Source organism: Rhipicephalus sanguineus, chromosome 4, assembly GCF_013339695.2.
Source record: "Rhipicephalus sanguineus isolate Rsan-2018 chromosome 4, BIME_Rsan_1.4, whole genome shotgun sequence".
Classification (NCBI taxonomy): domain Eukaryota; kingdom Metazoa; phylum Arthropoda; class Arachnida; order Ixodida; family Ixodidae; genus Rhipicephalus; species Rhipicephalus sanguineus.
Genome location: NC_051179.1, coordinates 5772523 through 5798506, shown reverse-complemented (window position 1 = coordinate 5798506; position 25984 = coordinate 5772523). Strand labels below are relative to the sequence as shown.

At 46.5% G+C, this 25984-nt stretch overlaps 1 protein-coding gene across 2 annotated transcripts in view; it reads right to left on the bottom strand.

Annotated features, from left to right (window-relative positions):
* LOC119389323 (transcriptional adapter 2-alpha) overlaps window positions 1-24462 on the bottom strand; it is a 193802-nt gene extending 169340 nt beyond the window's left edge. For both annotated transcript variants that reach the window (XM_037656528.2, XM_037656531.2), the window contains exons 1-2: window positions 24254-24462; window positions 4417-4508 (exon numbers count right to left, since the gene is read on the bottom strand). In XM_037656528.2, the coding sequence (XP_037512456.1) occupies window positions 4417-4508; window positions 24254-24457 (296 nt within the window). In that variant the 5' untranslated portion in view covers window positions 24458-24462. The remainder of the gene's footprint in view (window positions 1-4416; window positions 4509-24253) is intronic.
* Window positions 24463-25984: the final 1522 nt, after the last annotated feature.

Genomic DNA, 25984 nt, shown 5'->3' with positions numbered 1-25984 from the left:
CAGAACCCGACAATAAGACACTTGATGGCATGTTCCTAAATTGGCAGGCTTGCTCTTTCTCAGCTTCACTTTCACCCTGAACGGCCACTGCGCCGTGCGTTCTTTGCTCCGGCACATAGACGTTGCATGCCGACATATGTTGCATCTTATGTTTGCTTTACATATTTTGGCGGTATGGCGAAGTCTAGTACTACTTGCTTCTTTGAGCTTCATCTTTTTGTCTTCATAAGGCATTGTTTTCCTACAGTCAAGACTGTAATGAGTGCTATTCTCACAAAATATGCAAAGCTTTACCGCTGTACATTGCAACTTGACCATTCTTTTCTGTTGATAACCCTCAGTTCTGCTGTCGTTGCTTTCTTTTCTTTCTGTCAGCAATCCACTTGATCTTCTAAGTATTTTATTAAAGATAGTCTTCTTGAAGTTGAGCAACATTCTGACCCTGCGTTAACGATGTACTGGCCACTTCTCTTTGTTTCAACTGGAATGCGATGTACATATCCAACTGGCAATGATCTTTTAAGTATCGGCAGCAACAGTGATGCATGGGACTCGCTCTTCAAGCCTAAGGACTCCACTCTACGTGTGTGCCCTTGCACTTTTTCTGAAAAGCTTCTTAAACCTTCATAGTCATTGAATCTTGCTACTTTATTTAGGTTAATGAGCTCTTTCATATGCATTTCTATCAGCACTTCATATTTTCTGTACCATCACTTGTGCAGATCAATGGCTTTCCTGTAATTGCAATCCCTCCACGGTAGCTACCACTTTTCCGGTTAGTGAAGACAGAAGGCACGTAAAATTTTGGTTTTCGTTTATGTTGGTTCTCACACGAACAGCCGATTCAAATTGATGCCAAGATCTTTGCCACTTCATCTTGTCACCATCAAACTTGATCAATTCTCATTTTGGTAGCTTTACTACTGTTGCTTGCGGCGCTTGCCTAGCTTCGTCATTAGCACTGGGTTGCTCCCTCACTGTTTCCCGCCTTTCTTGTTGGCAAAGGTGCGCATTGATGTTGTGATGTTGTGACTTATTACTTTTAGCTCAGTTTGGTTTGCAAACTCCGATTCGGCTGTTTCTGGCGTTATGAGCTGCTCCATCTGCTCGTCCACTTTTTTAACAAGTCTGCAATGCCTTTGATCTGGCTGGCTAGCAGCGAGATTGCTGGAGGATCTTGGGTTGTCCTGAAGCTTCTTTTCTGCACTGCTCGTTATTTGTGTCCTCAGCATTTTTCTCTTCTTCAACATCACCTGTCGGTTCATTTTGGATAACTGAAAAAACTGCTGATCACTTACAGATTCCAGCGGCAAGTCGTCCTCCGATGTACCGTCTCGCTGCCATCAGTTCCCCGCCCTGGGGTCTCCTCTTCATCCCGATATTCCATGGCCAGTCGGAAGAGGAGCAGCCGCTATCCTGGTCACAGCACGATGCCGCAAAAACGAGACAAGACAGGCTGCGCTCGATGTGAATGAAAGCAAGATTGTTATATTTTTGTCTTTATTGCTTATTATTGCGCACGCTCTTCCGTGTCCTCTTCTTCTTGTATTCGTTTCAATAGCTTTTAACCTCTTGAAGGTTTTCGTCGTACATGTATGGCAGAAGCTTCCTGGTACCAAAGAGTTCTCGTCGTACATGTACGGCATAGCGTTTATTTTTAAAACGCGCACCTTTTTCGATCATTTCTCTTGCTTGGCCTGTGCTGCCACACTTCGGGAATACTATGTGGAATTTTTTTCATGCGCCAATGTCTCTCCATTGTATCTCATTTTTTCCTTCCCAATACGGTGCGCCGGCTATCACTTGCGCAACCGAGTGCACCCGCGGAATGGTTGGTTTCAAACGCGCGCCTTCTTCAATCATTTCTCTTGCTTGGAATGTGCTGCCACACTTCGGGAATACGTAGAATTTTTTAAATGTGCCGATGCACCTCCGTGCGCCGATGCCTCTCTGTCTTTTCTTTTTTTGCTTTCCAAAGCGGCGCGGCAGCTTTCAGTTGCACATCAAAACACGCCCACGCGGTCCGGCTGGTTTCGGTTTCGTCCTTTGGGTGGTTTTCGCTTCTTGAGCCCGCAAAGCTGATGGCTGTTTGGTTTCTAATCTCTCAAAGGGTGACCGCTTGTTACTCTCTCGTTTATTGCTCCCCGGGGCACGATTAAATCTGTTTCCGTGCGGCGCTAAATTACACAAACGACGACGCCGTGATTGCGTTTCCTGTTTTGGGGTCTCGGAAAAACTAACTACATTTTGTTGGTGATGAAACGAAGGATTACTGTAGCTTTTTCACTCATTTTACTTTGCAGACGGGCGCACAACCATAGAGTTTTCTTCCGTGCGCTCACTGATGCAGTTCGCTTACGCTATGGAAGCGCGCGCCGGTTACTCTACTGCCGATGAGTCGAGCAGCGATTCTTCCGATGCTGTCTATTCACCAAGTGCCGAAACAGAATCTGATTAATTGGATTTCGGCTTGTCAGGCGAGGATTTTTTGACGAGTTCAGACTTTGATGACGATCAAGGAGCGACATCTGAAAAGCGTGCGCGGCGAACCATGCTTCAAAGACTATCACACGCTGAAACGTTTTTAGTGTTAGAGCAGGAACATTTTTAACCGGAAAAGTACTCTGGTGCACTTATTTTTGTATGTCTGTGAGCCATGTTTAATACAATGCATAATTTTATTTATAAAGAAACTTTAAAAAAAATTTTTTTAGGATTTTGCTTGATTTTACTATGAATAAACCATGTGTATGTAACAACAAAAATGATTGTTTTGTCACTTTACGGTCACGAAAAAAAGTTTTAGACAATTTTTTTCTGAAATAGAATCGTCTGAAGAATTTATTTCAGCACTAAAAGATGACACATTTTTGGACTGGATTTCGCGAAAAAATTTGACCCTCAAAGGGTTAAGGCACTCGCAAGAGTAGTTGCTTCAGCTCGTTGCTGCAGTGAGCATCAGGCTATTGCTATGTGAGCAACACCGGGAATTATGCGTCTGCCACTGTAACTTCACCCTTGAAGACGTGACCACACTGGCCGAGTTTACGCTTATCAGTGATCATTCTCGAATACTTCTTGTTTGTCCACATGCCTTTGTCGCCTTACAGGAGAATAAAACAAGTGTGGCGGCACTTGGCGGAGAAGGTCTAAACCATTCCACGCACTTCCGTCTCTGCTGCTCAACTCAACAGAGCGTCGAGTACTCTGCGATCGCCAGCTATTCAGTGAGTGGAGGAGGAAAAGCAGCGGTGGGAAGCAGGGTATAACTATAATTGCCAGTAGCTGGCTTAGTGATACACGGTGCGCCGCTTAATTTGTGGTGTGAATGATTTGTCAATCCTGTGGCCTAAACGCTGCAAAAATTTCAAAAACCATATCAGGGTCCCTTTAAGATGACAAGTATGACATCACATTCAAGTCGTAGTACCTTTATCTCTCATACTAATTGTCTCAGTATCTCTCCCAGCCATGCCATAAAAACATAAATAGAGGAATTATTCATTTTTGTTTCAACCCTTTAATTTGTTGGTGTGCACACATGTGTTGATGCTACGCCCACTGGCTCCTCTAAAGTGGTCAATCAGGAGTTTTGTCGCAGTTCTTGAGAAAATAAACCAAAGCTATCATGGTACCATGCATGGTCATACCTCATGCTAGCAACTGTGGGCTGAGCCAGCTGCTCGACCAATTATTGTGCACGTGTCAGCCACATTGCATCAGCACCTCAGGAGACGGCAGAAACCATTTACGAGAGACCCAGCCAGGGACTATCTATGCATTTGCAAAATGCACTTTTCCTAGTCAAGGAAGCTATCCCCAAATATAATATACTGCCATAAGATAACAGAATCCATGACTATAAATTGTTTTTCCATATGACATAGCAGACCGACCTCACTAAGGCTACACTTGCGGGAACTTCCCTGATGTGAAAACTGCATGGTGCTCAAGTGTCCTGCAAGCCAGCTTCCCCGAGCTGAGAAGGTGCTGTGTCCCCATGGTGGCATGTGGAACAGCACTCCGTCCTGAACTTCTGCATGCGCAATAAGGAGCTCTGTGGAGGCAATACTGCAGATCGTCTCGAATGCGTCTCCATTCACAAGACATGACCCATGCGCAACATAAGCATGCATATCTGGCAGTGGTAAACTTTACTCGTTATCCTGGCATGGCCAGTCGAACAGCGTCAATTCTGCATTGTGTTGCATTGCATGTTACATTGGCATGCTATCAACCATATGATTCAGCCAGCAAGTTTACTATGTAAAAGGTACAAATAAATGCCCTTTTATTGGCTTGCACTACGGTGTTCCTTGAAAGCGAGAGACCCCACACACTGCACTGCCACGTCCTTTCTCGAATCGATAAAGCTTCATTGTTGAGCTTATGTAAATTTCGAGCAAAAGAACACACCAGTTTCCAATGCCACATTCCAAGAGAGCGTCGAGGAGCTTCAACTCTTCTGCGGCAGTCCACGTTTTGCACAGCAATGGGAACTCAGTTGTCTGCAATAGGATAATAGAGTCGTTATATACCGTTCAGTCGCCATTGATCAAACCAGTTCTTTAGGCATCGACTAATCCTATTTAAACAGCCTGGTTGATGCCATGCTCTCTTACTTTCAACTTTCACTAGCATTAATTTGAGCTCTATAAAACTAGTAGTCCACATGACAAAATTAAAATAACAAGTTTGAGCAGCTGTGCTTTGAAAGAACATTTGAGATTAAGTGAACCAAGCAGTCACCCAATTACTTTGTCCCTCTATAGAATTCTCAAGAGTGCACAGCACCACAGCTCACAAGAATCAAGCTCTTTCTCTCCTCAAGGACAATAGGTCCCACCTACACATTGTCACAGTAAAAATTAGAATGTTATTCACATGTACACTTGAACTTTTTTACATATTTCTGAAGGTCCAACCATCGTTGTCTTTAATAGTATTGTTCTTTGCTCAATTTCTTTACTAAAGCTGCCATCTTTGTCTATGTTGGATCCTAGTAAAGCAAAGTGCTCTACAAAAGTTAGTTGCTCACAATGGCGCAGAACAGTCACAAATCAAGGCTGCTTAGATGACGAGGACAAAGTGTGCTGTCCAGACATTGTTTCTGTTGGCGTCTCTATGTGTGGGGCTTGTTAATAATAAACTGATAAATTATTTTAGAGCTTAACCTTTTAGGAGCTCGAATCTGCTTTCGGTGGCTTAGTCGTCCGCCGCAAGTGGCACCACCTATGCCGCCTCGTGCGAAAAAAAAGAAAGAAAAACTCTGGAGGCAGTCATGCATTCTGCCACAGAGGGGCTGAAAACTTGTTCACACCTACACAGGCGTCATCTCATGTGAGAAATCAGGTGTAATATTGCGTGGCAGAAGTCAAACCAGATGTCACACAATGTGAATCGTGATGAGTGGGTGGTTTAAAGCTTCTCAACAATCAGCCATAATTCATCATTATCAGCCACAGCATCAACAATATATGCAGCTATGCAGGTGTGCGTGTTGCATTATTGACGCATCATGGGTAGCTCGCTACTTTGCAAAATGATAAAGTATGGAGTAGTAGCAAGGCTGCGCAGTATCGCGATACAAGAGTGTTGCGACAGTATCTGAGAGATACTTTTCAGTATCTGTATTTTTGTATCAAGCTACATTTGAAAAATGCACTTGTATCTCAGTAGTGAAATAGTACTTTTATGATGTATAGATTATATCGCGATATTCTGCAGAACACAAGTATCTCGTAACCAATAAGCTGGTGTGTTTTCAAGGGGCCTCTGTGCCACATAAAGACTCGCTTCTAGTCGGTGACAAAGCAAGAATGGTGAAGGGTTTCCCACATGCACAGAAAGGCCCATGTGGTCAAGCGCCTGACGCCGCTGCCAACGGAAGTCCCTGTCTCTCAAGGCCGGTGCAGCACCCCAATATTTTTTTGGGTGGCCAGCAATATCGCCAGTTCACAAGCCTTGTGTTGAGGCCGAACCAATTTTTTTGTCTAGAAGACCGCCTACTTGAGAAGCGACTGCTTCTTAGGTGCAATTAACGCAACAACCTTCTTAGTTAAACGGATTTCGGGTGTTAAATGCTTACTTTCTCTTAATTCACTGCTGTTGGTGAGTGATTCAAGCGATATGCTTGACTTGCAAGTGTCAATGTGCTGCAAAGTTATTCACAATATTATGCTTCACTTTAGAAATGGCTTTGCAAAGCATCAGCATCCACGAAATAAAAAAAAAATTTTCCAGTATTTGTATTCTCATATCTGTATTCCCGGACACACTTTTTGTCTTTTTCCAAAAGTATCTCGGAAATATCCCGCTATGTCAAAGACAAATGTATCTCGGTATCTGTATTTTCGACTTCCATGACGTGTATTTCAATATCTGTATTTGGGATACTTTTATGAATATCTCTGCCCAGCCCTGCATAGTAGGTACCTTGCAACTGTGCAGCAGTCTCCCTACAGGGGTGCAACAGCCAAAATAGGATTTGGAGCAATTTTTGGAGCAGCAAAATGTTGCTTTTGGAGCACAAAAATCCAAATTTGGAGCAGGTTGCGAAAAAAAAACCTCATTTTTTAAGCACGAAATTCCTAATTTGCAGCAGTATAACAAAGAAGGCTTACTTTTAGAAAATAAAACAAAAATATGTAAAGAACCATTCAACATCAGCTAATTCATGCACAATGCACGTGAACACTGCTATTTCAATAAAAGCAGTGTGTTGAGCCACCCACAATGCGAACAATGTCAAAGTCAGTGCGAACAATGACTAAGTCCACATTAGCCTTTCCAGTGCCTGTCGAATTATTTGACAGGTCCTGCAAATGCTAATGTGCACCTGCGAACCTGGCAACCTGGAAATTTGGGAGATTTGTAAAGCAGGAGCAAGTGGGGATACCGAAAAAAGAAAACTGGCATACGCTTTTGTCTATTGTTTCTCAGGGCCGCAGAAACTCCATACACAGCAGCTCCGAATGATTGCCAATAATTTTTTAGACGTCAGCAATCATACTAGTACTCGTAATTACACGGCGCATGCACGGATGAGTAATTAAGGGACAAAATGTACAGCTAATACCTAATAGCCCCTTCTAAATCTCAGTATGCTTTTCCGCAGGACGCCAGTGTACTGCGGCCAAAGTGGCTTAAAAAGCGTTCTGCACGCAATAAAACAAGCACCAGGAAATTTGAGAACTACTGTCCTTTTCTATTGCGATAGCAACTCTATGGACACTCTCGACGAGTTTTTGCCGTCATCTCCCGTATAAAGTCCAAATTGATAACATATCCCTGTGCATAGTATGTTCTACCGCGGGTAAAAGCGCGCGAGTGCGGGTGACGAACGCAGCTGAAGCAGATATCAAACGAGCCAGCCCATCTCCGTCGCTCTGAGGGCGCATGCGATAACGCCACTCCGGTTGGGAAGCCTGCCATCGAAGCATAGAGTAAACGGCCCACCCGTTTTGAACAAGCATGAAAAGACGCGAGAGGGGGGCAGGGGAGGGGCTGACGCTCGAGCAGCAACTTTGAACTTTAATTCTAAGGGCGCGGTCGCGATCACTGGCGCGCTATCTCGGCAGCCATCAGTGGGCGGCTCGTAAATCCTGCTACGTGCTGCGCTCTCAATGCGAAGCCACTGTGCAGAAAGAGCATCTTTCCCTGGAGCGGCCGTATTCTCTTACACCAACATTTTCTAGAGTTACACGAGATCGAATAAAAAAGAGTTTGCTGCCAGCCTCACTTCGTATAACATTACAATTTGTTGTATCACATTCATTGCTTCGTCCTTGCGGTGAAACTGACTTTTTTCTTTTCTTTCACAGGGGGGTTAGGGTTAGGGTCTGCGCATCTGTATTGAATATTGATGCCCACACTGCAGATGGCCAACGTGGCCTCCATTTCTCGCTCAAATTTGCGCAACTGAGAAAATTTTAAGCTGGTCAGGCATTTTGGCGCAGCGTGGCGCAATTTTAACAAATTTCACGGTTTTGGCTCAGCTTGGCGCAAAATTAAGGTGTTGAATCTTGAGACGTATGGACACGTGTAAGAAACACCAAATACATTTAATAACGGATTAAGCGGTCATGCCAACGCAGCGGCACAGCGTAGCCGGGCGGCGACATTTTTCGAAGAACGGAAGTCAGGGCGGCAAAACGGGGGGTTGGTCGATCTTGGTTGTGTGGTGCCCTCTGGCTGGAAGTGTGGCCACCAGTGCCCGTGCAGCTGCTATTTTTACCCACAGATGGCGACACCTGCTCAAGTCACTACACAACATAAGGAATTGTATGAAATTGGCACAATTGGTGCAGCTGTTGCATCCCTGGGTCGGACCCTAAGAGAATTGAAAACGGGCTCTATGAAAGCCGGTCCTTCAGCTTATGCGGTGACTGTGCTGTGCATGCCATGCAAGCCTGAAGTTTTCTGACAAATGTGTGGTCCTTAATTTCGTCATCGTATGATCAACAGACGAGAAAATAAAGGTCAAATTTTTATTTTTGAACTTCATACCATGATATCAGCACACGAGTAAGAAGAAGTTACAAATGTCAACCAGTTTCACGAGCCTCAGTTGCAGCTCCAGCGACACCCTGCATTCACAAATCTCAAGATTTCTCCCTCCCCTGAATTCTGGCCACACTGCCTTCAGAAAAATACAAGCATGTGAAGGGAAACGTATGTTTGCTAGTCAGCCACTTTCACAAAGTGCAATGGCTCTTCCTTGTTCCCTTTTCTTTTGACAAAGGTAAGACATCATTTTATGCAGCACCACTGTTTGGAACATCATCATCATCAGCGAAAGTGTTTTATGCCGGGATCCACCACGGCTCCACGGACATATTTCCATCACTGATATGACGTTGTAAAAATACACTAACAAATGGCAAAGAAAAAATCTAGAAGAAAAAGTTCCGTTGCCGGGAGTCGAACCTACGACCCCTCGCTTTGCAGCGCGAAACCACTCGGCCACAGAGCGTACGTTCTTTAGCTTACTAACGGCGAGCTATTTATATACACCATTTACCGTTGGCGGTACTCAGCGCTCAATGGCTTCAACGTGTTCTTGTTATCACTAGTGAGATGGCGCAAAGAGCGCACAGGGCACCTTACAGGGGTTGTCTCTCATGCGCGCGCGCTTATCTCGTGGTGGGGGCGGTTTGTACGTCTTGTGCTTTCACCGCAAGTTTCCATTGAAGTTACAGAGAGCACGAAGGTCACTTCGCTCGCTGCAGCGGCCACGTTTCCGAAAGGAGCGCGCTGCTCACACACAAAGTAACAATTGTGACAGTTAGTTCGTGCTCGTTCTCTATATGTTCTTTTTGTGCGTCCTTTCTGCTTTAAAGCACGCTGCAAGTTTCGAGCTGCTTGCTGTTCTTCGCATGACATTACAATTTGTTGCTATACCATTCATTTCTTTGTCCCTCTGGCGAAACAATGCACAATAAACGCTCAACTACCCCTGTGAAGACATGTTTCACTTTCGTGTTATACCGATTCCTATGAAAGGAGGATCAGCCATATTTTTTTAAGACTCTTAAGGGTATCCAATTTAGCCTATTTTGTGCAAGCTACATCCATTTTATCACTGTGAAAGTCATACTTTCATCACTCCATCTAGCCCAATGCCATCCTCACCTTGTTTCCCATCTCTTGGTATCCTCTCTGTCGCTATAACTGACCACCGGTTGTCTGAAATACGCATTATGTGGCTGGCCCAGGTCCATTTCTTTCTCTTGATGTCCACAAGAACATTGGCTAAGCATTTGTTTGCTGAGCCATTCTGCTGTCTTCCGATTTCTTAAATTTACACCTACCATTTTCTGTCCTGTTGCATGCTGCACGACCCTGACTTTTTCTCAAGCTGCTTATACCCCGGTCGCACTGGCAAATTTAGTGTAATTTTGAGTGAGTGCACTTACACTCGCAGAACGTCACTTTGTCAGCACACTGCTACACAAGAAAGGGAAGTGTACTTTGGAACTGATGGTAATGGTGATGGGTAATTGATGGGTAATTAAGTAGGACAGCAGTCATTTGCTATTTCAGGCAATGTTTGTTAAGTAATAATGTGTTATAGCTATAAGCAGCCCTCAAAGTAAACTTCAGGTACAAAAGCGGCGGATGCGGCCATTGCACAGCATGTGCTGGGCATGCACCTGGCGGCTGTGGCCGTAAACTGCCTCAGAACGAGAACAGTAAAGTAGTTTTTAGAGGTTTAGTATGTTTCAATGCATAACCATATTCCTAATAATAAAAACTACAGTTAAAAAATAGTATGAACTCATCCTCGGATAATAACTTATCTATTGTCGAGCCGCTGCTACCGAGGCTAGACACTCAGTCTCAGCGAAGTGAGTTTGGGGAATGCAGTCGCTGGCAAGTGCACTTTGCAGCGAGTGTCACTAAGAGTTCCTGTGTGACAGCGTGTGAATGACACTAGCGGCCAAGTGCACTCCCTCAAAGTGCACTCAAGTTAGCCCGCGTGACGGGGGTATTATTCATCTTCCAAGTTTCACCCCCACATGTTTGAAGTGGCAATATGCAGTGATTGTATACTTTTCACTTTAAGGATAGCAGCAGACTGCCGGTCCTGATTTGGGAATGTTCCAGCCCATCCTTGAACACCCCCTCCTGTCCTTTTCACCAGAAGTCCAACACAAACCTTCAAGCTTCACTCAAGTTATGATGTGCGTACAAATGTAGCTGTTAAGAGCAACGATGCACATTCAAATTTATAGCTTAGCAAGTCTCGAAGGAAACATGCAAGTCTCAGTTTTGTTGCAAGTGCAGCGCAATGAATGCAATAGCAACAAATAGACCTTTTTCAAGCACACGAGCGCCACCAACGGGCGCGCAAGCGCTCATGGGAAATGTGTGTACGCCGCAGCAGCCGCCGCGACGAGCGCGCGGGCCTCGCGCTGTACCTTTCCGCTTGCGCCGTCCCAGGACTTCTTACACACAATGAGTTTGGCAAGGTGCAACTTGTTACTGCGTAGTTCAATCACGAACTTCAGTGTTTAGCTGCAACGGCCTCTCGACGATTTCCACCTGTCCCACCGTTGGACCAGTTAAGTGGCTCAGAAGCGTCACCTTCTATTTATTTTTTTTTCTTTGGCGCCAGCGTGCTTTATGGCATAAATGAAAACAAAAATACAACTCGGTTGCCTATGAAGTGCAGGAGCGGTCTATGGTTCGCGGATGCATTTGGAATCAACGTCCATCAACACTGTCGACGAGTACAGTGTGAGGTTGATATTTAAAGAGTACATTAGATAGTGTAGTCGGCATTTGGGGAAATGAGATACATTCATTGCGTCGCTCGCACCCTATATGTAACGAACGATAAGTGCCTACTTACCTTCGTTGGTGCTATAACTACAGGTTGGAATAATGCTTAGAGCGCAAAAAGAAAGGAGCAGTACAAGGAAGGAAATGCACAAACCAGCGCTCACACACAACTGAAGGTTTATTGCGCGCGTGAAAAAAGCATATATACAAAAATGGGAGTGTGTCGCGTGTCATAAAGAGGCACGAAAAGTCAAACAACCAAGGCGCGTGCTTACAGCCGATTAATAAAGCTAAATTCCTTGTCTTGTAACGACTTAGAAGGTTGACTGACATAAAGTGTGGCGTTATTTGTGACATGATATGCCTCCGAAATTTCTCGCATTGTCCGATTAGGCTGATGGTACAAAATTACTGTGCTTTCGAAGATGCCATTACATTTTCATGACTGACATAGCGATGCGAGATGAGACGGCTCCATTAAATGAATTTCGATGCTCGCTGAGGCGCGTATTAATACATCGACCAGTCTGGCCGATGTACATGTGGACACAAGAAATAGAAATTTGCGGTTAACTCCTACACAATTTACAAAACAATTGGCATGCCCTGACCGCATTTTTTTTTTGCCCATCGCAGACCCCTGCGGCCTTAATGCGACTAAGCTTATTTGGGGCGGCAAGCACAACCTTGACCTCCATATCGCTTCCCTACGTTCTTCAGGCCATGCGACTTCTTATACATATGTGGAATAACTGCAATATTTCTAGTTTATTATTTACGGATGGAGGACGTCCGTGTTAATCTTTCTTTGCCATGCGAGCAGATTTTCGCAAACCGATACAACGATACGCAGGATATCCCGCCTCTTTGATCACTTTGCAGCTGGAAAATACTGCTCATATTATGTGCGCAAGTCTTTTTCCAATGCTGTGCGTAATCATGACATCCCAATTCCTCGTTTAACAATATTCGAATGCGCCGACGCGAAATTAAACACCGATTTCGCTGAACGTAGGCTATACTGCCCGCAAACATGCTCCGAAGTGAAACTTAAAAGCATGTATCAAGAAACTGCAAATTATCAGAGCAAGGCATCTCGCAAGTGAATTCTAGTACCATCCCTTCTTCTTTAAGCGCATTTAGAATGTGCACTTCTTTGTACAACGCGTGACTTGTCAGTTAAAATCAAATAATCATCTGTATACCTGAACAGTGTAACACCTCTCTACAGTTTGGTTAAACCCGATCACGAGCCGCTATGGCATTAAATGCCATAGCGGCTTGTGAACAAGTAATCATTGAATAAATACGAATTCGGTGTTCCAGCTCACATTGCTCACAATAGCACGTTTTGACTGCATGTATCGGCACGTGATAACTCGCATGCCGCTTAACTGCTACATCCGGTATACATCCGCTCGGTAATACCTACACTGACTGCATCATTCCTTTCGCATTGCATGCGTAGAAATACATGCAGCTGCGTTCAGACATGTGTAGTATTTAGGATTTAATAATAGTCAACTAGCGGCGACGCGTTTTTTTCGTTTGGTGCTCCCACGGCACCAACGAGCAGCGAGCGACGGAACAGCCTGCGGCCTCGCCGTACACACTTTTCCCATAGTGCTTGGCGCGCCCGCGGGGTGTTCTGGGATCGCTTGAAAAAGGTCTATTGGAATGCTATATGAACGAAGGCTAGCGTCAAACTCCTTTAGGATTTGATATGGTGCAACTCTACAAAATGCTAACGTAAGGGAACACCGCCGCTCCCTACAGTGAGTGAAGCGGCTTTCATGCTTCAATGCGAAAGAAGCATGTACAAAGCTATGGGCCGCTCACTGATCACTGTAGACACACAGTGCACGCACCAGCATCCCTTTGATTACGGTTCAGCATTCCAGCATCCCTTTTATCTCTGCTTGAGCTGCAGAGCAGCATCTGTCTGCAACCTCCACATGCTTTCATGCACACACAGAACATGCGACGCACAGGGCCATGTTATGGATGTTGACTTTATGCGGAACATGATGGCAAAAGCAAAACCGTCGGCAAAAATGTGCCTTGAGTGTCTGTATAGCTGCTATCATAATAATATAGGATGTGTTGCTCTCATAATGCAGGACAAGCTCAGCTACAGAGATTTCTTAACAGTATGGTGCAACCACCAGAACGGCCATAATATGAGCACACTTATCAGAGCACAGAGCAACAAAAATAAGCCTATGACAAACAACTCAGTTAGGAACTATGTTATGCCTTGGTTTATTCAATTTTCCGCTTATTTTCTTTGTGCCATACTTTGCAGAACTGCTTCTTCCCCCTGTCAAGCAACACTTCGAGACGTTTCAGGAGAGCACTGGAGAAACAAACACCATCATCCTAGTGCTGCGTTCTGCCAGCTGACTCAAGGAAATGGCATATTACGCACGGTGCCTGCTTGCCCCCAGGCAATCCCATGTAAAGTTTCACCTTAGCTGCTTCTCAAGTTTCTTTGCTATTGAGACGTCACGGGGAGACAGCAACTCGCGATGTACTAGCAGCCGATCTGTCATCTGCTCGTGGTGCATGTAAACAACGGTGAGTGAATTGTCGTCCAGCGATTTCTACGAGTAAGGCCGCGTGCAGGAAGCCGAATTTGCAAACTCAGTGGAACTGTGTTGACTCGTCAGGACAACAGACGTCAGACTCTGCCTAGGCGGTGTTGCGAAAAACACCGCTAACTGGGTAGTACAAAAAGAGCCGTCCGCAAGCGAATGCGCATAGGCCACAGTAGAACCCCCCTTTTTCATTTGTGTTGAAGCGCGGTTTCCTGAAGATCAGGGACCTGGAAATCTTTTTCACGCTTCAAAAAAGTGGAAGCTCATCAAAGTGAACTGCGGGTACAATGCAAAGGAAGTTTCAGTTATTCTGGCGCGCTGCAACTCACAAGTACAAGCGAGCATCACACGACATTGAGTTCAAGGCAAGCCCTCTGACGTCCGTTCTCTAACGCCTAAATGCGTTAAAATCGGGTATATCCCTTTCCGTCCCGAATTTTGTGTAGGGTAGAATAAAATTTTTCGATGTTCTTTTCTAGCTAAGAGGCTATTGAAAAGCATGCAAAAAAATAAAGGAGACCGTAGGTACAATGGTTTTCGCGGGAGAATCATGTCCAGTATGCTGGACACTAGGATTCATTTGTTCCACTTATGGGTACCCACATTCTGCTTTCTTCCTTGAAAAAATGTTGCTGTCCTTCCTGTCATAAAGTTAATTTTCTTTTAAAACACAAAAAAAATAGTTTGTTTTGACCTGAGAAAAAGAAAAGAAAATTCTATTGTTAACTGTCGCGCATAGCGTTCAGCACCACGAAGGGGTAAAAAGCTAGGAGGGAATGCGCTTGGCGTCCACAAGTCAACCTCCTCCGACGCCGCTCCCTCCTTGTGCTCTAGGCTCTTGGTAGAATTCCCAGCTTGCTCCTGGTCTGGGTTTCAAGATTGTCACGTGACGTCCTTCCTACTTTCTTTTCTCTCCTCCATGTTTAGCACAATGCGCGCCAATTGCATCCCGGTGTCCAGTGCACTGGACATGAACACAATCTCGCATTGCGAGCAAACTTCTGATCACAAAAGCTACCTTTTTGCAACATTGTTTCAAGAGGGCATAAATCAGCTCGCATGATTTAATTTATTTGAATTGCGCGAAGATAACTCCTCAAATAATTTTGTATGCTTGAGTATACCATGCGCGCGCGTTTCCTCTTGAATGACTCCATTACTCTGATGCGCCCCCATAAGAAAATGGGGCTGAAGGAAGAACTACATTCAAAAAGATACTTCTCGCCTCTTACAGAAGCTGTCAAAGTAGTTTCGGCTTCGATTGTGGCTTTGCTTGCTTTTCTGCCCCGCTATTTTTGTTATGTCCAGTACACTGGTCGCGGGGTCGGAAAGGGATATACGTCATGCTAAAGCGATGAACTACATACACGATCAATTTACTTAGCCATGTATCTTACAATCCGTGGTACAAAGCTCACTTTAACAGGAACGAATGGCCCCTGCAATTTTCGCGTTTTTAGTTGCATTTTCCCTTCATCTCTTGCTTCCTGTACATCGGACTGTTTTATTACGCATCCTCAAATGGTCTCGTGATGGCTGTCTTTCGTTTGTGTATAATGCAAATGGAGACACGTGAGTGTCCACTTTCGCGGGGTACAACCAAAGGCAAAACCGTGGCCTCCGAGATAGCTATGGCAATCGCGGAGGCCATGGGCAAAACAAACCTGAAGGTGGTCACGACCAACATTTTGCGATTTACTTGTATGACGCAACCTGTTAGCTAGTTAGAACCGGAACTGTGAGCCTTCAAAACGTACGTACGCGATGCTGTGTGGTGACGACCAACTCAGATTATAGGATGTCACGACGTGCATATCAGGCATCTTCAGTCTGCCTCTAGCTGCTCACTCTGTGTTACACGGCACGCACCGCGGTCGGAGCCTCTGCTGAGCTTCATAGTCAAGGTTACCATGGTTCTCCGTCAGGGCTACGCAAAACAACAGCAGAGCCACATTATCACACTTTCTCATGTGACCGGCTGTGGAGAACGCGGGTACTTCGCTTACCCAACACGTTCGCAAAGGCCCGTATCCAGCGCTCTCGCCTTTCTGCTTCGTATGACAACTATGAAAACTAGTAAAACTGAACGCTGTTATTCAGTCCTTTACGTCCGTGGCAATTCACAATGCAACAGTAGCGTCGATTGCAGCGTTTCTTTGTAGCATGCGGAGCGGTCTCGTCTGCTGTTGTTTTCGCCGTCGTTCTGGCAAGTGATCCAGCAAGTATTTCAGGGCAGTTCAGTGGCGCGTCCGACTAGTGGAGAGAAATTCAAGCTCTCTTTCCGAGTGTTAAATGCGCAAACACACGCAATATTAAACTCAATCATTGTTTTATACTCACTAGTTGGACCTGGTCCCACAGCAAACTGTGCGAGGGAGTCGGTCTTTGTATATACTGCAAATGTATATTTGCAGTATATGTATACTGCAAATGTATATTGTATATACCTAATACTGCTTTGACAGGTGGCGACAGGTGACCTCCAAAGTATGGTAACACTGGCGGCTGACCACCAGAAGCGTCTGGGCTTTTACTTCAATGCCAAAAAATCGGCCATTTTGCAGTTTTCAGCCATGGAGATCATTGACGTGCAGCTTCCCGACGGAGGAAGCATTCCAGTACCGGATAAATACCGGTATCTTGGTGTAAACCTTTGCACCTCCGCAGATCTCTTTGACAAGCAAGAAGAGCATGTTCGACGGGCTTCGGTGAGAGCTGCCAGCATGTTGCGACGGCAGAGTCTGTGTGGGTGCAACCGGTTTGTACTGGTGCGCGAACTGTGCAAGGCAGTACATGTGCCACTGCTGACATTCGCCAACACGGTCATGTCGGCAGCAACACGTTAGTGGTTGCAAAGAGGTCAGCGTGAGGTTGGGTGACTGGCGCTGGCGTGTCATGGACGTATGGCTGTCGAGGCTATACAGAGTGACCTCAGATAGTCGAGTTATGAGGCACGCGAAGCAAGGTGGCCTACGAAGGCTGTCTTCGCCTCATGAACAACCAGCGGTGGGCCCGTCGTGTATTTAGATATACAACTATCAAGGGCATGAGCACACCATGGCGCAGGCATCTCCACGATCTGTGCCGCAAGTTCTCCCTTTTTACTGACCCAGTCCAGGAGGACAGTGAGAGAAAATGGGCAGTAGGAGAACGAAAGAGAGACGTCGATGTGGCAGGCAGCTATGGAGAAGAAACCTAGCCTGGCCCAATACAGAGCTCACAAGATCACCATCTCCTCAGAACGATTATATGAAAACAGCGTTGGCAGTGCCCTTCTGTTTGAGGCCCGTGCTGGAGCGCTCCGCACTCAGGTGTATAAGCGCCACTTCGACCCGTCGTTGGCCGACGGTACTGTGCAATGCAGGGCATGCGGAAAGGAGAACATTGAGCACGTTGTGCTTCAGCGCGAACGCCTGGGTCCTCATCAGACAGATGGCGCCACACTACCAGAGGCACTTGGCTTCACTCGGCTTCGAAGAAGGCTGCGGAGCACCGGGTGGAGGCGACAGTCGCGATACCAATGTGCACCATAGGTCGGCAAGCTCACTCATAATCGACTCATTCAGGCTCAGATCGAGCCGAGTCTGAATCCGAGTGAGTCTGGTTGAGGAAAATTTTCGTGAGTCTGAGTCCGTGTGTGTCCGGTTGAGAAACATTTTGGTGAGTCTGAGTCCTAGCGAGTCTTAAGCGCAAAGTATGTTTATTGAGCGAGTCTGAGTGAGCTCCACCTTTTATTGTCGACCTATCATCCTATCTACTCATCTTCAGCATTACTATCAGCCTTATATCGGCTTACGTTTATACTCGTCTATTCACACATATCTCAATGCACTAGTGTTCATGCGCCACCTCAATATTTATTGATCGGAGGCATGAGTTAAGGTGGAAGGGGGAAGGAGAGGTGTCATAATCCCCCTGCAAACTCTTTCACGGGAAGTTCTTGATAAAAATATCTCGTGAGAGTCGTGTATTTCATAAAAATGTCCTACTGGATTGAAACCACTGATAACTCGTCTTTGAAGGTACAAGATCAAAAGGCATATCGTAGAGCACCGATTATGTGAGAAATTGGTGTTAAAAAGTGTTGACATCATGATCGGAAAAGCAAATTTTACAATAACGGACTCATGAGTCGACTCACTCAGACCAAGCCGTGAGTCTGAGTCCGAGTGAGTCCGGCTGAGTAAATTTTGTGGTGAGTCTGAGTCCGAGGGAGTCCAGTTGAGAAAAGTTTTGGTGAGTCTGAGTGAGAGAGTCCAGTTCAGGAAACTTTTGGTGAGTCTGAGTCCGAGTGAGCCCTAAGCAGAAAATACAGTATTTGAGAGAGTCTGAGTGAGCTCCACTCGTTTTGCCCCCTGGCGGCGACAGCAATAACAAAAGCAAGGCTTCTGAAATGGTGGTCAGGCAGACAGTGAACAATTGTAATGTTCGTGGACCTGTTTTCTTTCCTTTTTTTATTTATTTGTTTATCGTTCCGGTCAGGACAATAAAAGGTGCCCACACAATATAAAGGGGAAGATCACAGGCATCATCAACTCCAGAGTCTGACATATATGTCCGTTGCAGTGGGGTTGGCTTGCAGATGCTCAGCGACGAAAACTTTAAAATTAAAGCAAAATGTTTTATACGTGTTTTCTGACTCCTGTGCATGGAGAGCGTTAACACTGCATATCAACGAAACATAAAATGTCCCTTGCGAAATGTCTCCAAATCCTGTCAGCACTCCTTTAACAGAATGATCTCAAACAATCGCGAAACTTCCCAAACATTGCAGCACGGTATGCGCCGAGCAGTGATGCCAGTTTTTGCGGGTGAAACCTGAATACACCAAAATCAGACAATAAACGCACGTGGCAGTTAACTGATTAGGTAGTTTACGAATAGGGGTCTCAAAAGTTTGGGGCCCCAACGCCCTTTGCGTGTGCTCGCTTTGGGTCAAGCAGGAGTTTTCGAATAGTGTCTGCGGCACCTTGGACACTCCCCTTATTCTAAGTCACTCTATAGCTTGGGCCAAGAGCCGTCGCTTCAGTGGGTGCCGTCATGTTTGCTTGACGGAAAGCTTTTGGGGCAGGCCATAGAGTTTCTTAATATTAACTAGAGGGGACTCTGGCGCTACGATCATTTAGCCACTATGGGAATGATGGGTAGTACACGGATTTGCCTAATCTTCATGCTTACACCTTCGAACGCACTTGTGGCTTCGTTTATTGCTGTGTTTTGGCGTTTGTTTCGGATAAAAGAATGAACATTTGTGAACTTCGTGACCAGATTTCAATTGGTGAGCCTAAAAAAGTTAAAGTAGTGAAGTCGAACTGCTGACTTTTGCTGAACTTCGTCTTGCGACAGAGTGGATGCAGGTGATGCGGAGCCAAACAGAGCCAAAAGAACGAAGTTTAGACAAATCCGTGTACTACCAATCATTCCCATGCTGGCTAAAGCATCATGCGTTGCAGCTCCCACAGACACTAGCGCCAGAGTTCCCTCTTGTAAGTATTGTAGGGAACTCTATAGGGCAGGCCACAACCAGCTCTACTCTTGACCTGCCCAGGTAGCGGAGGTCCTGTGGGAGCGCGCGTCCCCGCTCTCGTTCAACCACTCACCGTAGGTGGTGCTTCCTACAACCTGCTCGTCTGCTACTCTGCGACCGTTTGGACGGCACTGGAGTAAAAATGCCTGTATTATGTGACGAACTGCCGTCATTATGCGACTGTTTCTGCAAACTTATACTGAGGGTCAAGTAAGCTATTCAGTGCAGTTAAGTATTTACTGCGCACTGGTTGACTAACATGAGAAGCCATAGACTTGCATAGTGTAGGATGGCTGTGTCCTTTTAAATGCAAAAAGAACTTCTAATTCACTTTCCGTATTTTTATTTCCGAAGTATTTCACATTTATGCACAATAATTACACGAAATGAGTGCTCTGCACTGGCGAAACATCACCACAAGCGTTAAAGCTGATGTTAGCGAACAGGCGCTGACTAGCGCCATAACGCTCACAGGCTACGTCCCTAGCAGCAGGAGGTATGAACTAGAACGTGGGCGCTGGAGAGGGAACATCTGGGCAGGTCAGGAGTACAGTAGGTCGTGGGGCAGGCTTTGGGGCTCCCGCAAAATTCGTTAAATAGCGTCCCTAACGCAAAACTCAAATGCTGTTTGGGTAATGCACATGCGCAGTGGCCTTAACGCTATTTCTTTGGGGCCCCAAAACAATTGGGGCCCCTATTGAAAAACTCCTTATTGTTTATTTTTGGATTTCAGAAAGATACGACACATGATTTTTGTCCTCAGGGAGACGACCACAAGAACGTATGCAATGCAAGCGCTTATCTGTACCGCGCACTTATCCCCATTTCTTAAGCTTTGTCCTCGCCTTTTTGTGTTACCACCACTTGTCATTACCAACCATCCTGCGTGAAGGGTGTTTTTTTTTTTTTCACTGATAGCCTGAGTGAAAAAAAATTCGGCAGATCCCACGCGTTGTGGGAATCGGTTTCATGCGAAGCAGTCAGCCAGTACTTATGCTGTATTTTATGGCTTTGAGCCAAGCGTTACGAGATGGATCGACGTGTTTTTGTAAGTGTGATAGCTGTGTGCACATTGTGGGCTTACCAGGCACGTCGACAACACTGGCGTTCAAAGGGTAACTCAACACTCTGCTCGTAGAAGCGCATCTCTTCAGTCAATATCAAAGGCTGTCGCTTACAGAAACTGGCCAAGTACTGCTGTGCCGACTTGGAATCAACGTTCCTGGTCATACCACGGCCACGCACACACTTCCAATCGCTGTTAGCGGCAACCTATGCATTCCGCCACTCCCCAAAAACCCTCACCCAGAACATAATCGAGCGAGACGGGAAGTTAGAGCCAAGGCTCTTCACAAGCGCTTCCCTCCTAATTCTCCAGCAGTATACGTAGATGCAGCCGAATATGCAGTTCACCCACCTTTCGCAATAGCCGTTGTAGACGGATTTCGAAACCTGGTCGCTAGTGCGTCCATTCCAAATTCGACAGAATCCCTGGAAGCAGAGGAGGCGGCAATTGCGTTAGCAATTGTTCACTCCTCCGCTGAGTATATTTTCTCTGATTCTAAAACTTCAATTCGTAATTTCGCCACTTTCAAAATCCATTCTCCGGCAGCTAGAATCCTTGAGTTATCTCCTCCGCCTGATTGCCTCATCACCCTCCTTTGGGTCCCTGCGCACAGCCAGGCAACACAGCCTCTCACACCCAAGCTCGAGCACTCGTCAACCGGGCTCAAAGCGACCTGCCTTCGCTTCGCGGTGCCAGGGGTCGACTCCTCAGCTACCACATTACATTCTTTTACCGAAATTCCCGCCTAACGTATCCCCCACCACATAAATCTCTCTCCAGAAAGGGCCAGGTTTTGTGGCACAGACTTCAAACGGCCACAGTCACGACTCCTTTCCTTCTCTCCCTTATTACGCATGGCGAAACTTCTCCTCATTGCAACTTGTGTCCGAGCACCAGAGCCGACTTCGATCACGTCTTTGTGAATTGCCAAAAAAAATCCAAGCCCCCGTGGCAAGCGTCAGAACACCAGGAGCGATGGGAGGCTGCTCTGCGCAGCTCGCAACCGGAGTTACAGCTCCGGACAGTGGGCTGGGCCAGAGGGGTCGCCGAAGCACAAAAGTGTCCGGCCACCTAGAGCGGCCCGAGGGCCCATCGTAGTCCTGCTTCCGCTTCCCCCCCCCCCTCACATGATTCTTCGACGAATCAATAAAGTTGTTTACCTACCTACTTATGGGTCGATGTAATGTCAGCCCCTCATGTTAGAGTACACACATCAGTATTGTCGAAACTAAGTGCACTTTATGGTGCAATCATGTGAATATCACACGCAACGTTCGTTAATGTATTACACCGGCGTTGAGCAATGCTTCAATACAGCTTGTTGAATAACAGGAATACAAATGTAATGTTAATTAGACTGCTATAAAAGCGGAGCCAACACTGGAACCACAGACCTTAATCTGATATGACGCCTGTATCGTAGGAGTACATCATCATCATCATCATCAGCCTGTCTACGCCCACTGCAGGGCAAAGGCCTCTCCCATGTTCCGCCAATCAACCCGGTCCTGTGCTTTCTGCTGCCACGTTATACCTACAAACTTCTTAATCTCATCTACCCACCTAATTTTCTGTCTCCCCCTCACAAATTGCCATCTCTTGGAATCCAGTCAGTTACCCTCAATGACCACCGGTTATCCTGCCGACGTGCTACGTGCCCGGCCCATATCCATTTCTTCTTGATTTCAACTATGATGTCCTTAACCCCCGTTTGTTCCCTGACCCACTCTGCTTTCGTCCTGTCTCTTAAGGTTACACCTATCATTTTCCTTTCCATCGCTCGCTGCGTCGTCCTCAATTTAAGTCGAACCCTCTTTGTAAGTCTCCAGGTTTCTGCTCCGTAGGTATGTACCGGTAAGATGCAGCTGTTATATACCTTCCTCTTGAGGAATAGTGGTAGACTACCATTCATGATTTGATAATGCTTGCCGAATCAGCCCCATCCCATCCTTATTCTTCTGGTTATTTCACTCTCATGGTTCGGCTCCGCGGTTACTACCTGTCCTAAGGAGACGTACTCCTTTACAACTTCCAGTGTCTCACCACCTATCGCAAAGCGCTGTTCTCTGCCAAGATTGTTCCACATTACTTTAGTTTTAGGAGTACATATGTAGTGTTTATTGCTTTCTTGTAAAATTAGATAGCCAGCACCACGAACGCAATTGATGTTGCACCGACATTATGCCTGCATAGGCAGTTTCTCCAAACCAGTTTATAGACCTGGTGCAGCTCTGAGGTAGAATACCTGATTGCCATGCAGAATGCTTGGGTTCCATTCCTACTGGGATCCTAATTCTCCTTCTTTCCATTCGTCGGGTCAATGCTGCCGATGTCGGTTTTTCTTAATGCTCGCTAATTTAAATTGCCAATGTCTGTTCTCGCCATTCCTGGGTGGATATAAGCCGTCAATCACCTGTGGCGCATACCCATACACCGCGACCCGTGGCAAACGGGCATGTGCCATGCGTGCATGGAGGAAAGGGTCTGACGACGTACGCGACAGGATTTTCACGCTATTGATGTCATGACCCCAGAGTCATATTCGTCAAATCCTCTTACCCTTCCATGCCAATTTCGGTCTACACCAGGCTAAGGAGGCGATCATGAGAGCACCCAGACATAGGCGGATCAATCAATCGATCGATCGATCGATCGACCGACAGACAGACAGACAGACAGACAGACAGACAGACAGACAGACAGACAGACAGACAGACAGACAGACAGATAGATAGATAGATAGATAGATAGATAGATAGATAGATAGATAGATAGATAGATAGATAGAAAGGTTCAAAGTGCCAAAGGTTCGCTAAGAAATGCTTCGCATTTAACAGTTGGCATTCAAAGATAACTCTAACCACTGTACCACGTGTGTCTGGAGGAAAGGGTTTGACGACGTACGCGACAGGGTTTTCACGTTAGGCTGTTGCTAGGTTTACGTCCAGACGTAACTGTAGTCACCGCTATCGTTACGTCCAGACTAAAGTCCCTAGATTTTTCCCTGTTGAAGAGCAGGGAAAATCTAGGGACTCTAGTCATGTGGCTTTCCACAAACGTGAGTACATTATTTTCCTGTTGCTCAGTGAAGGCCCTCTGCGCCCTTCGGGCGCGGCAACCTAATCGTGGCTTCGCCCTCGCTTCGCGAGTGCGGCCATTTCGCTAACGCTCAATGGCCGGTTGGCAGGGTCACGGTCACGCGCTACTGGCCGCTGTCGCGGCCACGCGCTGTTTAGCCCGCGCAGCCTGCCCCTTCGGGGCAGGCGGAGGCGTACGTAACCCAAGAGCCGCGTCGCGCTTCTCTGGCAACAGACTTCAGCAACACCCGAGACAAAAAAAAAAAAAAAAAAAAAGTTGCAACAGCAGCGAGGTTCGAACCAACGTCCTCGCAAGTCCGAGCACGACACGCTAGCCGCTGCGCCACTGAGGCCAATCGGTTCGGTAGGTCTAACGGGCTGTATTTGTATTGCCACGCTGGACGTAACTTTTAAGACTCGTTATTCTTACGTCCAGACGTAAGTGCACCGGCTCGTACCATTACGTCTAGACGTAACGCTAGACACTCCCTTCACGTTATTGATGTCATGACCCCAGAGTAATATTCGTCAAATCCTCTTACCATTCCATGCCAATTTTGGTCTACACCAGGCTAAGGAGGCGATCATGAGAGCACCCAGACGTAGGCGGCTAGATAGATAGATAGAAACGTTCAAAGTGCCAAAGGTTCGTTAAGAAATGCTTCGCATTTAACAGTTGGCATTCAAAGACAACTCTTACCACGACACTGTATTGATGGTCATTCTTGTGCGTCAGCGACTCGACGCCTCTGGAGAAGCACCGAATGCAGATGGGCACTTTCGGATCGCACTCGACACACTGTATGTGCACATCCACGAAAACGTAGCTGCAGAAGGCGCACCTCTGCGACATAACACGCGCCAAAGCCCCAAAGCTCTCGGTCGGCGCTAGCAGCGCTAGCATGAAATCGCAGTGACTATTCTGTGGTCCAGACCACAGAATAGAGTGCAGCTTTATTCTGTGGACTAGACCACAAAATAAAGTGCAGCTTTATTTTGTGGACCACACAATAAGCTTGCGCTAGAGTGTACTATACTCGCGGACAACTTTTCTTGGCAATGAAGGGAAGGCTACGGGGGCGGAGCTACTGCACATGTACTGCTCCGCGAAGTAGTCCGGTTCGGCGCCCGTTTCGAATTTAGTTGCGGTTTGTGAACCTTCCATACCTTCTGTGATGGCCATTTGATTATTCAAGTGGCCGTCACAGGCTTACACAGCCATTTGTTAGTGAAATTCGTCACAAGCTCCCTCGGCGAGTCGTCGGGAAAGCTGGAGGGTGACGAGCGCTCGCCTGAAGACGAAGACGCCATTTTGATTGTGAGGTGCACGTAAAAGGTGCGACAGGAGCAAAAACGCGAAATGACACTGCATAAAGCAAAACAAATATAAATATCTCCTTGGTGCGCGCTGACCCTCTCTTCAAACAGCGTCCCGCAGAAAATAAAACAATGTTGTTTTTTTTTATTCTCACGCAGAAAACACGGACGCAATTGTAGGACTATAATCTTCAGCGGTAGCACACGCGTAGTTCGGCTCTCTAGCCTTCCCTTCATTGCCAAGAAAAGTTGAAGTTCTGAGTGGGACGAGCAGCCGGCTCTGCACCTGCATCGTAGCGAAGCGCGGTTCGTTGACAGTTGGCGTGGCGGCGCTGCGGTCGCAGTGGATTGGTGGTGTTCGCACTGGCGGCACTGGTTCGGACATGTTCCAAGTGTGTTCGTCGTCGCGTTCACTTATTAGCTGCGTTGACTCGTAATGTGTGCGTGAGCGCTGCTGCTGTTTTGTCTCTGTCTACTACTGTGCTGTGGTGGGAGCCTTCAATGCCCAAATGAGTGAGTGCCAACGACTTCGGCATGACTAAAGCTAGGCTTCGCCATTGCTACGCACCGGGATGCCGCACAGGCTATGCCGGCGTCAAAGCAGAAAGGAAGCTATCGCTTTTTAGCGTTCCAAAAGATGAAAGTAGAAGAAAAATCTGGGAAAGGAACCTCCATCGCAGCGACAAAGCTCTCGAGGAAAACTGTGCAGTGTGTGAGCTCCACTTCGAGGACCGCTACATACTGCGTGAATACGTCCACATCATTGACGGCAAAGAAGTGAGAATCGCTCGCGGTGTTCCCGCGCTGACGCCAGACGCTGTGCCTACAGTCTTGCCCAACGCTCCGAAATAGTTGAGCATGAAACTGCCTCCTAAACGCGCTCCTCGTAAACGGGAAGCGCCTACCGTGCCGGGACCCCAGAATAGCAAGAAAGCCTGCACGAGCACGCCTGTCGACGAGGACTTTGAAAGTCAAGGCGACGTGCACGACGTGTCGACAGCGTCGTTGAAACTAGAAAACTTGCGAGAACTGAGGACTCCGTCTAAATATTGGTCGGTGCACCAATTCCATGGCTATGAAGGCGCTGTTTATACACCGTCGAAGTTGGATACGT